This window comes from Oncorhynchus mykiss, chromosome 6, assembly GCF_013265735.2.
Source record: "Oncorhynchus mykiss isolate Arlee chromosome 6, USDA_OmykA_1.1, whole genome shotgun sequence".
Lineage (NCBI taxonomy): Eukaryota > Metazoa > Chordata > Actinopteri > Salmoniformes > Salmonidae > Oncorhynchus > Oncorhynchus mykiss.
This window is the reverse complement of record NC_048570.1, coordinates 38955720-38968675: the sequence shown is the minus strand read 5'-3', so window position 1 is coordinate 38968675 and position 12956 is coordinate 38955720. Positions and strand designations below refer to the sequence as shown.

Here is a 12956-nt window from a genome sequence, read left to right as displayed (position 1 = left end):
GGTGCTGAAAAAGCAGTTGTTGTGGCGAGAGGAGTAGGAGTTGTCAATGGTGCTGAAATAGCTGTTGGCGCTTGGGGGGTTGTCCACAGCACTAAACCACATCTGTCAAAATCAAATCCATTTTTATTTGTCACATACACATGGTTAGCAGATGTTAATGCGAGTGTAGCGAAAGAAGAAGAATTTGGTCAGATGGATGGTATGCTTGGTCAATGATGTCACTTCTGCATATACTGTGTTGATGACGATGACAAGGTAACCAAGATGGGTGATTCAGGCTTTGCTTTGAGACAAGGGCTGACTTACTTCATCTTTACAAATAATAATTTTGCTAGTAGCCTACCCACAGTTTAATGGTGCACTGTAAAGAGGTTATCGTGAATTTGACAGTAGCTTACAGGCAGCTCAGAGGCAAGTAAAAATATGTATTTCATATTACAGTACACCTACTGTAATGTAAATATGGTATCAAAGCAAGTATTGTGTAATGACACACAGTACAATATCAGAAAATTGACTGTATTATACTATAAAAAAGTAAATACTACTGTAACCGGAATGAATAGATGAATGAAATTCATTGCAGGGTTTGTATTTCAGAGTGGTATGCTGTAATTACAATGGATTGGTGCAAGCAGGTTGGCTTCTAGGTAAATGTTTACACATTACAGCATATTAATGAAAATGTGCTGTTTTATATCACTTGCACTTCTAATGGCCTAACAAAGGCAACCAAACTAGCAGCGACTACAGGGCAAAACAGACCAAAAGGACATGGAAAAATGCTCAACCATTTAAGGTTCAAGACTTGCTGCCACTCCAATCTGTCCCCTATACATGTTAAATTGATGGGACACTATAACAGCATAGGAGTTCAATTGGTATGGCATTCTCCCTCACGGGTGCAACAAATATTGCTTCTTACAAGGCAGTCCTCAAAATACTCTATGTTAAGGAACTAACTGATTCAACTGAAGCGTGGTCGTCACTAGTTACCACAACCACAACGTCATAAACCCCGCCCATTTCTACAATTTATCTTCTTAAAATCTGATTTTAAACCTAACGTTAACCCTAACCACACTGCTAACATTACCCTTAACACAAATCTTAAATTAAGAGGAAAAAGCTAAACATTTTGGGGGGAATTTTTACGATATAGCCAATTTCGACTTTGTCGTTGTATTAACTAGTGGAAACCTTTTCACCACTAGTGGGTGTATAATAAAGGAGTACAACACGAGGGGCACGCAAGCAACCGCGCGCTACGAGCCGGGCACGTTTTCTGCTCTCTGAATCACCAGCGCTGTTCCTGCGCTCACAGTCACACACTACAAGCTTTCCATAGTTACCAAGATATTTTCTAGATTGAACGTAATTGAGTAGGCTATGAAACTGGTTAATTTTTTTTATAACTCAGGGTAAAGGGGGAGTTTTCCCATTTACCGTGGTTCCGCTTTACCTCCGTGTTTTCAACGAGCTTTTATTTCCTTCATATTTGATCGCCCATCAGTGTAATGATCTGGCTTTTTGCTCGTGTCGTTTCCACTTCAGCATGGGAACTGCAGTGTCCAAAAGGAAGACTTTAAGGAACGATGCAATATCTTCTGTGACCGCAAAAGTTAGGTGAGTGCCTGGCCGGGGGCTCCTCCGTAGCTGGCAGGTATAGTGATCAGATGCAGGGTGTAACCAGGTGCATGTTGCGGCGCTGATAACTGTTGGAATAGCGGTGTTGGTGAATAGCGACTCTGCTTTATTGTTCAAGCAGTAATTCCAAACGAACTAAAACCTTTATAAACAATGATATGTCAATGATAGCCTATCAAATGTGTTTCACTGTTTACTGTTGTGTGGTTGTGTGATCAAATATCTGCTTTGCAAAAGTATTTGCAATTATTTATTTAATTTCATGGATAAATCTGCTATCATATCAGCCCATAAGTTATATTCCTCGAATGTATTTTATTTTATTGGGCTAGCCACAATGATAATGTATTTTTTTTCAAGTCATTGAACAGCCATGGGAATTTGTAACAAATATGCTTTGAGCAATAAGAGTTAGTAAAACCACCGATACATTTATTTTGTCGGCAATACTCCTTCTTCGGGCGATTTTGCAACTATGTTAAGAAAAAAAGTGTTTTCTTTTACACATAAAAGTCGACACTAAAATAAGCTTAAACGTTTTGTTAATTTTTCAAATATGTTTTTTGAGTCATTTTCAAAAGTATTTTATTCCTGTATTCCACTGTTTCGCATTGAGAAGGCAATTGTCCCACACCCTGACTTTAGATCTTCTGCTATGTATTTCAACATGAAAATGATTTGTAAATATTTAATGCACCTGGTTAGAAAAGGAGTCAAATAAATGAAAGCTATATAGATTTGTTATGGGTCATAAGTCCTAAATATATATATTTTTTTCTACAAAATACAGTTGTCCCACAATTTTATGTCATTACCATTACTCTGAACAAAACGATACATTATAGTGCTTTTATCATAAGTCACACATGAACTGGGAACTGACCGTGGAGAACAAGGATATGCCATGTAGAGTGTATTATATTATGTCTCCATCTTCAAGAAAAGCAACTTCGAATATGTCAAGATCTGAGAATAGTCTTTACAGCAAAGGCTCTAACTCATCTAGATTATCCTCTATTTTAAAGAAAACATTTCATTTTGTTGTGGTTGGAATTTATAGCTGATCATATTAACCAACTAAACCTCATGGTCTGGCAGGTAAATCCATAAATGTTGCAAATTGTCATTACCAACTCTGTCACTACCGCCACAAAATGTGTCGGTAATGACAATTAACAGATTATTACCATTACAAAGTAGCGACTGTTTGTATACCTTTAGTATAAAATGCTCAATAGTGCTTAGTAAATTATATTTGACTGTCTTTGTAGCAATCGATGATATTTTAGATATCGATTTCCACTCGCTTACTGTACACAACTAATGCAATGTATTACTGCCACACAGTCATTACCAACTCAATGTACACATATTTCCTAAGAAAGAATACATGTAAACATTAACTATCACACATCTGTCTACATCAAGTAGAAATATGTTCCCAATATAACTAATATAAAAATGATATTATAATTTGAACAAGAAATTACGTTGTTGATGCTAGCCTCCGTGCAGGTATACAAGCACAGCCAGCAAAGGCCCATATTTATGGATTAAGGTATTAAAATAGTTATTTATAAATGTGGTGGTACCAAAATCCTATAGTCAGATGAACCAAATAATCCAAAAAGCCATTATGTTTTTCAATCAGTTTTAAACTAAAACTGAATGTTTTGTAATGCAACGGTAATGACATGTGTAGAGGGAAACAGAGAAAAATGGAGTGAAGTCCATGTATTGTCAAATAAAATGGCCACAGGCATTACCAGTTTATGGTTCCTGACAAAATGAGAACATTATTTCTGTTAATGCATTTAAAAAAAAAACATGTTACATATGCCCATAATTGCAAAATCACCCATTTATCTACTGTAGGCTATTGTGTTGTAACTCAAGCAGTACCCTTTGTACTATCTAGCTTTGATAAGTTATTTACACTCCTAGAAAAAAGGGTTTACAAAATGGTTATTTGCACAGGGATAGGCTTCTACCAATAACCATTTTGATCTGAAGAACCCATTTTGGAAGACAATGGTTCTTTGTAAGGCAAAGGGTTCTAGAACCTAGAACATTTTACATCCTAAGAACCGTTTTTAGAAGATAGGGTTATTTGATGATTCTTTTGGCAGGCAAGAAGGATTGTTTGGAAGGCAAGAAGGTTTCTACATAGAAGCATTTATCATATTTCCCAGCATGCTCTACTGCAGGGTGATCTTCAGAATTGTTTTTAATATCTGTGTTTTTGCATGTACATTGATTTATAAATTTTATGCTACACAAAGATAAATAGCATATATTTTTTTTAAACAAATCCAATTTGTTAGTATTATAGATGATAGAGTGAGTCTCAATATTCAGTCTTCTCTACCCTGGCAGCCATTCTGAATGCAGGTTGCCGGTGAATAAAAATTCCACTTATTGGATATCCTATCTCTGTCTGGATTCCAATAGTAGTTTCACATCCCTTTGCAAGCCAGCATAATGTGATTTGCAGGCCTGATGTGGCCACTAAACCAGGAGTTTCCTAACACCACTGTATTATGGGTATAACTTGGCCCTCGAAGAAAGGCATTATGATATATGTAATGTATTGTCAGAAATAATTTTAAATTAAAGGCTAATAAGGCTGGTGGAACCATTCATAGAGTGTTCTAGGAAGAACCCTCCAAATATAAAATGGTTCTCTGTAGAACCCTTCATAGAGGGTTCTAGGAAGAACCTTTAGATGATAAAATTGTTATTGGTAGAACCCTTCATATCATAAGGGTTCTAGGCCGAACCCTTCATAAAGGGTTCTAGGTACAACCATATACAGGGGGTTCTATGAAGAACCCTACATAAAGGGTTCTAGGGTGCTAGGTAGAAGCAAATGCTTCTAGCTAGCACCAAAAAGGGTTCACCTATGGTAACAAACTGAAGAGCCCCAAATGTGTGAGTGTGTGATCTGATATGAAAAGGCATGTGAAATGCTACCAATCAACTGCACACAAAATTGAATCCTAAACCCTTGATTTCCAAATGGCATGAAGCATGTAGGCAACAACACATTTGTAAAAAGTTTCCATAATTTTTAAGCTTTCCAACTAGCAGGCTCTGGCATCTATGGTGTACCAGAAAATGTATTTTACATGCTCTCCTTCTTTATCTCTCTCTCTCTCTTTCTCTCTCTCTCTCACACACACATCACAGAATGAAACATACTGACCTTTACATCCACTTACACAGCCTCAACCACATACACACACACACTTTTGATCTCTTTCTGTTATGCTCTGTCATACACACACACACACTCACTCACTCACTCTATCTATCCCCCCTCTCTCTTTCTACCTCTCTCTCACTCTACCTCTCTCTCTACCTCTTTCTTTCTTCCTCTCTCTCTACCTCTTTCTTTCTACCTCTCTCTCGCGACCTCTCTCTCTACCACTCTCTCTTTCTACCTCTCTCTCTATCTCTCTCGATCTCTCTCTCTCTCTCACATACTCGCACACACAATCTCTTTCTGTCTCACACACTCTCTCATTCTCATCTCCTTCTCTGTTTCTCATCTTAGTCTTTCTGTCTCTCTAACACACACCGTCAATCAAACTGATCAACATTATCAAAGACACATATTATTGGACTGAAGCTCAAGAGCTTTGTTATCCACTTTGTCTACGACAGATTTCGAGACGTGTTCCAGACTCTTCAGAAAGCAATCACCCTTAACTTTAGTGTTCACTTTAAACACTATGATGGTATAATTTCCATGAGTTATGGATTTTTTTTTATTTTTACCAACCTGTAGATAGACTATAAAATCAATCGATGTCATGGTGGTGTGGTTTTACATCACTTCTGCCTCAGAATCACAATCACTGGCTGATTAGTCTCCAGCAGCAGCGACTAAACATTGAAGGTCACTTTTTCCATGTAGCTAACATGGACACACTTGTTCTGACAATTACCCCGTGTTACCCAGGACATATCTTGTTTACTGCTAGAATTAAGGTAAATTGGGTAACAAGGTGAGGACACAGACAGGATACCGTCGACTTCTTTATTCTGGTATGTTCTCTTATTCATCTTGTAATGCTGGACTGGATGGTTGCTGGACACAGGACAGAGAGGGGTTTCAGCCAAGAGGTATATTTATGCCCTCAAGGTAAATGGACTAATATGTGTACCTGAAAATGCACTGGAGCAAAATATTTATATATTTGGCCTGGTAACATTAGAATAAGTGTATACTTGGCTACACTGGGTATTTTAGTAGAGTTAGGAGGACAATGATTGCAGGCGGCTTGAAGTTAGCTTTCTCTGGCCATGCAAGTCAATAGAACTCCAGAAGTTCTGACGAAACTGTTTCCTCTGTTGTACAGTGTAATTTCATGGCTCTACTCATCATACCAGGCAGAATGTATTGTGTGGCCACTTGCAGAGCAGTGCTGACCAGTGACTGTATGGCTGAACACAGCAGAGAGAGCACAGTGGAGGTTAGCTCCATTACACTCACGATTAGCCCTTTCTGGTTACTACTGCGCATCTTGGCTTCTCTCCTAATTATTCTACATCCACATTACAGGCCTGAAACGCATCTGGTGCCATGGCATTGATGTGAGGAATAGCTGGTTCAGCAGCCTCTTGGTGTATTCCATTAGGATATTGTACATTGGCGTTGGGGTGGGTGCGTCCAAACTGGCACCTTATTCCCTACATAGTCAACTACTTTTGACCAGAGCCCTTTAGTCAAAAGTAGCACACTATGTAGGGACTAGGGTGCCAGTTCGGACGCAATCTTTGTATTACACAGTCACACGCTGCCCTAGTGCTGAACCTACAGCCACTTCTGACAGAGAGGTAATTGTCTGCCTGACACCTAGTGTTTATTGTCTGAATCTCAGGCCATCTCAGTACTAATGTATCTTAATTAAGCCACCGGCCTTTTCACCCAACCTGTGTTCAATTTTCTCTCTGTGCTCTCAGGCAGTCAGAGGGACACAGAGCAATATCCAGAGAGGACAAATACTTTAGACTAGGGCTCCCAGATGAAAATAGAGTGGGTGATCTCTCTCTCTCCCTCCCTATCACCCCCCCCCCCCTCTCTCTCTCTGTATGGCAGGGATTACAGTGCAGAGGGGATGTATCTGTGGTATCTAGCTGCTGTAATTACTCTGATTACAGCCTGTAGAGGAAGCCTGGACTGGAATGACACAGGGAGACAGTGATCCTGTACAGTGGAGGCTGCCTGTCCCTCATTGATCTGAGTAATTACGCCCATGTTACTGTTGTGCCAACGGCAGACGGAACAGCCGAATGGAACGCAGGACACAGCGGGTCAGAAACTAACGCTGCACACCGGGCCGGCTGCGGCGCTCGCGCTCAGCATAACTCATCATGTTATGCAAAGTAGGGCTGAGGTTGCGTTCCAAATGGCACCCTGTCCCCAATAGAGGCCCTGGTCAAACTTAGTGCACTATGTAGGGAACACGGTGCCGTAGGCTGAGACTGTCTGCGTGTGGTCAAAATACTGATTAAGCTTACTTGGCGTTAACTACCCAGTGATTTCCTACATCTGGTGTTGTTGTTGTTGTTGTTTAATCCAATTACAAAGCAATCATTCTTACGGACTCTGATAAACATCAATTTAATCACCTAAGAACCTCAGTGTAGAGAGTGAAATGGAGAAAGCGGCCAGCAGGTACTTTGAAGGCATGCCAAATTAGAGATTTCCATTTGACTCCCAGAGAGAAAGAGAGAGAGAGAGAGAGAGAGAGAGAGAGAGAGGGAGGGAGGGAGAGAGAGAGCAATTGAGGACAAGAAACTAAGACGCTAAGTGGGCAACTCAATATTTGTTGTGTCATCTTGTCATTTCACTCAATTGGATGTATTTGTATTGGAGAGAGAACACAGTCGAGAAGAGAAGGCGAGAGAGAGAGAGGGACTGAGGGATATTTTTTTATTTTTTTTATTTTACCTTTATTTACACCGTTTTTTTTCTCATTGAGATAACATCTCTTTTCCAAGAGAGACCTGGTCCAATAGCAGCAGAGGGAAAGAGAGGGAGAGAGGAAGACAGAGGGAAAGGCGAGAGAGAGGGGGGATGGAGGGAGAGAGGGAAGGTGAGAAAGATGGGAAGAGGGAGATATATAGGGTGTCTCATAAAGAGGTCATCCTCTCAGTTAGGAGATCTGTGATGAGATTCAGTGGCTGAGCAGGAACACTCTGTGCCCCTCTTTCCCAAATGACTCTAACACATTATGAAAGAGCCCGGTTTGGTGTCAATGAGACACCCAGTAACTGGGCTACACTGATGATTTCACTAAGACACCCAGGGCCAGAACACCGAAAGCTGGCTTTTTGACACAGATAGGAAAAGTGGCTTCAGACTGTCACTTCAGGCACTACCTCATTGAGCTGAAATGTTCTTTCTTCATGTCTAAGGGCCAGGATTCCTTCCTGATTACCTGATGAGGAACAGCTCTGGGCTTATAACTAGGGCCTATACATGAGTGTGTTTACTTCCCTATACATCACAGCACCACAGACAAAAGCAAAGGCATTTGCTTTGCTTTCACAGAACATGCCATTTGGGTTTACATCACTTTTCTTAAATAATCTTCTCCACTTTCTTACTTCAATATGCATGATTGCAATCCGAGGTGAGCTAGGAACAGGGAGATATCAGTTGGTGTTGTATTGGACCTTTGTAGTGCCACAAAGAGATTGGCTCCATGCCAGTTTGTCCTCTGGAAGTGGTTGTTGTGAATGTGTTTTGTCATCCCCATTACCTTTTTACACACATCCCTTTAGAATGTGTATAGGAAGGAGTGGAGCCAGAGAGATAAGGGATGATAGCATTCTCTCCTCTCCCTCTCTCTACCAGTTGCTGGGACTTTTCAGGGCAGGTTGTTGTTTTTTGGGATGAAGCGATTTCCACTAGATGTGCCAGCTGCAGAGTAAAAATTAGCTAGCCTATATATTGGAAACATTTATGAAAACACAAATGAGCTTTTAAGGTTAGGTTTAGGCATAAGGTTAGCAGTGTGGTTAAGGTTAGGGTTAGGCATAAGGTTAGCAGTGTGGTTAAGGTTGTGGTTAAGGTTAGGGTTAATCATAAGGTTAGCAGTGTGGTAAGGGTTAGGCATAAGGTTAGCAGTGTGGTTAGGGTTAGGTATAACATTAGCAGTGGGGGTAAGGTTAGGGTTTGGTTTAAAATTGGATTTTATGACTTTGTACCTGTGCCAGCTAGTGACTACAGAGCTGCCTCCAGTACATGAGTCATCCCAATAAATGCCAACCTGCATTTTCAGGGGGAGAGCTGCTACACGTGCTGCCTCATATTTAATTAGTTTGAGTGTGTGTGTTGTAGCAGGGAGAGGGCCATGGCTACAACAACAAAGCAATCCCATTTCATAGCAGCATCCCCCGGAGATGTGTACAGACTGCACAACGCCAGCCAGCACCACTGACTGGGGGAGGATTAAAGCCCTGTGTATCTATGTAGGTGTGTGTGTGTGTGCGCGCGCATGTATGCGTGTCATATGTGTGTAAATATGTACGCACATGCTCTACTTGTGTTAGCCTATATCCTCTGTGTCTCTAGCAAATATTATGTGCAGTCTGCATAGCTATGTGGGCGTGCTTAGAAATGTGTTTGTAGAAATGTGTTTGCGTTCGAAAGTTTATCTAATTACCAGTATTAAACCACTTAGTACAGCTGACCATGTTTTTTTTTCTGCTGCCTATTAAGAGAGCAAGAACAATAGCTCTAGCCACTATATAAAACATTTCCACACTCACTCCACATTTTAAGGAAAAGGGAATTTTTTTAATGATGTTGACGAATGAAAATGAAATGTATGGTAATATTTCATAACCCACCCTATTAGGTTTTAAGTATTCATAAAGATGTTCCGTATGAAATCCTCTGTCAGAGGGTTGGTCATGGAGCCGCAGATTGTGCAGGCTTTTGTTCCTGCCCAGCACTTAAAACCTGATTCAACAATGGTCTTGATTGTTAGTTCAATCTGGTATTTTAGCACTGAGCTGGAATAAAATGTCTGCACAGTTTACAGCCTTCACATGACCATATCTGAAGCACTGTTCACATTCCAAGTTGGCCAGTTGGAAGGGAAGCCTACGCCTCTGTTTGTGTCCCAAATGGCACCCTATTCCCTATATAGGTCCACTACCTCTGACCAAAGCCCCGTGGCCCGTGATGAAAAGTAGTGCGCTGTTAGGAAATACTGTAGGGTGCCATATGGAAGACACATTTGTCACCACAGTCTAAAACCGAATGAAATGACCCTGCTACTGTGTGTGGTACAGTACATGGGAGATCGTATTAGGAATTATTAAACCTGGAGAAGAGAATTGCACGCAGCTTTTGTTTCGTATTGCAAATCTATCCCCAGGCCCATGCTAAGAAACCGTAGGGGAGATTGAATTTGTGACATGTGAAAGGAGTACTTTTAAGTTTTACGAAGGTAACGATTGAATTCATGTACATACTCAGCCTCCCACGTCCCTCTTCTAACGCTCCATGCCCAGTGCTCCCCACGCGACTACGTGTGTGCATGCATGTGTGTGTGTCTGTGCTTGTCTGTGTGTGTGTATTTGTGTATATGTGTGTGCAAGCATGAGGAATCATATCAAACCTGTCTGGAACACACTGCATATTGGATTTCACCTTCTGTAAGGAGAGAATAATGGCCACTGTGTAGAACATGTACCATGAACATCTTTGCGATGTATAGATAGACTAGCAGCGTGAAGTGACTTTCTCGAGTAGTTTCGACTTGAGAAGACAGTTCCATAGGGAAATCAGAGTAAAGCCATGTCAATGAGACAAATGTTCAGGTCTAATCAATGATTGCGCAAGACAATCATAAAACATTGTTTGCGTCGCAAATGGAACCCTATTTCCTATAAAGTGCACTACTTTTAACCAGAACCCTATGGGCTCTGGTCAAAAGTAGTACACTATAGGGAATCTGAAGCTATTTGGGACGTAGCTAGCTACTGAGTAGGAGACGCCTTGGAATAGTGAATCACTCTCAGTTGGAGTCAGCAGGAAGGCTCACGGTGAGAGGCAGGCAGGCAGGCAGGCTGCCAGTGGTCCAGTGCTAATCAGTGTTGTGTTGTGCTTCTTTTTGCAGAGCAGCCAGAGCTTTTGGAGATTATCTGTCTCACACACACCCTGAGAACCGTGCCGGCTCAGGTAGGCAACGTCTTCACCTGTGCCCAGCCTCATCTGGTAGCCTACATCTCAACCTCATCTAGTACATTTCCAAGGACTTTCCTCATCACATGGCTTCATATTTCGTGTAACCTTCCACATCACTCGGCCTTCCTCTCATCTCACTGTATAGCAGTTAGAAGCAGAGAATGCTCTGAAAATTTGAACAACATTATTGGCATATTTTACTGTGAGAGGGTATATCTTCCCAAGGCCCAGGACCAGGCAAGTCTGCCAAACCCCTTCTATCCTTCAACTTATCCTCTTAAAGTCCCTCCCAATTCCCCTTCTCCGTCATCCATCTCTTCACATCTCATTCCCCCTCTCATCTCCCAAAAGCTTTCTTGGCTCCCTGATGTTTGTTCAAATGTTGCCAAGGCCTTGAGATCAAAAGACAAACAGCTCATCTCTTCGCCCTCTCTCTCTCTCTCTCTCTCTCCCCCCCCCCCCCCCCCCCTCCTCTCTCTCCCACTCTCTCTCTCTCTCTCTCTCTCCAGATCACCTGCTGTCTGATACCTTTATCGGCCAAGACACAGACTCCCCTGACCTCAGTCGTCTCCACAACAACCTGCACCCTCAGAATCAGCCCCAGGCCCACAGTCTCCAGTCACAGCCCAGCACCCTGCATCCCCAGTCCAGCTGTCTCCATCTCCATCCCCAGCCCAGCACCCTGCAGCCAGATAGTTTGCAGTCCACAGGACCGTCCAAGCACAGGCTCTCAGCAGGGCTCTCAGCGGAGCTCTCAGCAGGGCTCTCAGCAGGGCTCTCAGCGGAGCGCAGCTTCTCCTTTGAGCAGCAGCCTCCTCCCAGGTCCACTGAGGGAAGTCTGACGGGCCTGAAGCCAGCTGCCCAGCGGGTCTACACCATCACCAGGGAGGGAGGCATGCTAGGGGGCCAAGGCAGCGAGGAGAGCCTGGAGCTGGAGGTGCTGAAGCAGCCCCTGTCCCCTCCTCCCTCCTCCAACCAGCCCTCGTACTCCAATCCACAACCACCAGGCAGCAAATACCAACACGGCGGCGGTGGTGGTGGCAACCATCACCGTGGCAACCATAACCATGGCCCACAGAACCACAGGTCCCAGTCCCAGCCCCTGCAGAGCTCGGGGAGCGCCCATAACATCCGGGACTGGGGGGTGCGGAGGGGGGGCTCGCGGGAGGACTGCACCCCAGAGTCTGTGACCTGCATCAGGGCCCCATGTCAGAGCCAGCGCTCCCTGGATCTGGAGACGTCCCCGCAAGACGGAGGCAAACAAAGGAAGAAGCTGGAGAGGATGTACAGCGAGGACCGAGACAGAGACAGACAAGGCTCTGCTGAGGAGAGAGGTGAGGAGGTGGAGGGAAGAATGGAGGGGAGTGGGGCCTTAGGTGTCTATATATCTCTTTATCGCCATCCCTTGTCCACTATGATAAGATTAATTTGGAACAGAATGTTTTTCTCAAACGCAAAGCGTTTGGAATCTGTATCGGTGAAACCGCCATGTCAGTTTGTAATATTACAACAACAATGATGTTACTTCAAACAGTGGGGCCCGCAGAGGTACTGCAGGGGGCCCGCAGCTAAATCTTAATCTCAATCACACCTACTCATTCAAGGGTTTTTCTTTATTTTTACTAATAATAGTGAAGACATCAAAACTATGAAATAACACATAGGGAATCATGTAGTAACCCAGAAAATGTTAAACAAATCCAAATATATTTTATATTTGAGATTCTTCAAAGTAGCCTCCCTTTGCCTTGATGACAGTTTTGCACACACTTAGCATTCTCTCAACCAGTTTCATGAGGTAGTCGCCTGGAATGCATTTCAATTAACAGGTGTGCCTTGTTAAAAGTTAATTTGTGGAATTTCTTTCCTTAATGTGTTTGAGCCAATCTCAAATATAAAATCTATTTTGATTTGTTTAACATTTTCTTTTGTTACTACATGATTCCATATATCTTATTTCATAGTTTTGATGTCTTCACTATTATTCTACGATGTAGAAAATAGTCAAAATAAAGAAAAACCCTTGAATGAGTAGGTGTGACCAAACTTTTTACTGGTACTATATACTGTAAAAATATATATAAACTCATCATTATTT

At 42.3% G+C, this 12956-nt stretch overlaps 1 protein-coding gene across 8 annotated transcripts in view; it reads left to right on the top strand.

The window, feature by feature from the left end:
- The first annotated feature begins 1135 nt into the window (after positions 1 to 1135).
- nsmfb (NMDA receptor synaptonuclear signaling and neuronal migration factor b) overlaps positions 1136 to 12956 on the top strand; it is a 40642-nt gene continuing 28821 nt past the window's right edge. For 3 of the 8 annotated variants that reach the window (XM_021606425.2, XM_021606424.2, XM_021606420.2), the window contains exons 1-3: positions 1136 to 1626; positions 10791 to 10852; positions 11368 to 12192. In XM_021606425.2, the coding sequence (XP_021462100.2) occupies positions 1556 to 1626; positions 10791 to 10852; positions 11368 to 12192 (958 nt within the window). In that variant the 5' untranslated portion in view covers positions 1136 to 1555. The remainder of the gene's footprint in view (positions 1627 to 10790; positions 10853 to 11367; positions 12193 to 12956) is intronic. The other 5 variants (XM_021606428.2, XM_021606426.2, XM_021606421.2 and 2 more) reach the window with 2 other exon arrangements.